The following is a 1,098-nucleotide window of genomic DNA, read 5'->3' as shown; positions in this document are numbered from 1 at the left end:
ACATAATCACAGCGCGTGACACGAGGAACCAGGAGGGAGAAAAGGTACGTTTCTTACCATAAAAACAGCCGTGGCATGAAGAGACGCTTCTTTTTATTCTTTATTATCTCAACAAAAACGTTGCATGGGCGCTGGCTTTGGCCCCCCTCCCCCGACATACTGCATGCATGTAATGTGTGTGTGTGTGTGTGTGTGTGTGTGTGTGTGTGTGTGTGTGTGTGTGTGTGTGTGTGTGTTGTAGGGAAGCCATGGCCGCTGATCTGGACGTGGTGAACCTGTTCATAATTGCGGGGGGGACTCTGGCCATTCCCATCCTGGCCTTCGTGGCTTCCTTCCTCCTTTGGCCTTCTGCCCTCATCAGAGTGTACTACTGGTGAGGTCGCCGACGGCAACGCCCTCTCATGAGCCACAAATGATAATTACACCCCGGCATATTTTATAGTGAAATACAAATTACTGACGGCAACACGTGCTTCTAATCAAAAATGCATGTAATCTGATACGGGGAGACACTGAAGGTGAAGGAGGGGCTCAAATCTACAAAAATATTGTTTTGCATTACAGGTTTGTCTGGAAATGAATGTTTAAATATGCAAATCATGCCTTATCTAATATTGAATGTGACTGTTGGATGAAGACAGGCACAACGGTCTTGTTTCTTTTTGTTGACACTTAGAGTCAAAGGTTCTTACAGATGGAATTAAAGATATCTCGTTGTATCACTTCATAAAACTGGAAATATACATATTTCCACCGTGTTTTTAGTACCAATATGTAGTATAAATGAGGCTCTAAATGCTGTGTGAACAAACCCCTCTGTAGAAAGCTTCGTACTATATAGTTTTTATTAATAAATGTAGTATAAAAGAGTTTTTGAATGCTGTGTGAACAAACCCCTCTGCATAAAGCTTCATAATATATAGTTTTAATTAATAAAAGTTTTCTGAAATGTCATATTTAAATATGCAAATCAGGCATTATCTAATTCTAACTTTAGGTGAATTTAGGAGAAATCAACAGACACAAATAGACAAAGTAATAAAATAAATATGTCTTTTGAATGTTTTCTTTCCACGACAAAATAACAAAATAAACCAA

The 1,098-nt window shown here is 39.3% G+C and overlaps 1 protein-coding gene across 1 annotated transcript in view; it reads left to right on the top strand.

The window, feature by feature from the left end:
* Positions 1–248: 248 nt before the first annotated feature.
* Positions 249–1,098, top strand: part of abhd6b (abhydrolase domain containing 6, acylglycerol lipase b) — a 4,984-nt gene continuing 4,134 nt past the window's right edge. The window contains exon 1 of the mRNA XM_034538103.1: positions 249–373. Coding sequence (XP_034393994.1) covers positions 249–373 — 125 coding nt within the window. The remainder of the gene's footprint in view (positions 374–1,098) is intronic.

Source organism: Cyclopterus lumpus, chromosome 7 (genome assembly GCF_009769545.1).
Source record: "Cyclopterus lumpus isolate fCycLum1 chromosome 7, fCycLum1.pri, whole genome shotgun sequence".
NCBI classification, from domain to species: Eukaryota; Metazoa; Chordata; class Actinopteri; order Perciformes; family Cyclopteridae; genus Cyclopterus; species Cyclopterus lumpus.
This window is presented reverse-complemented; position numbering and strand designations above follow the sequence as displayed.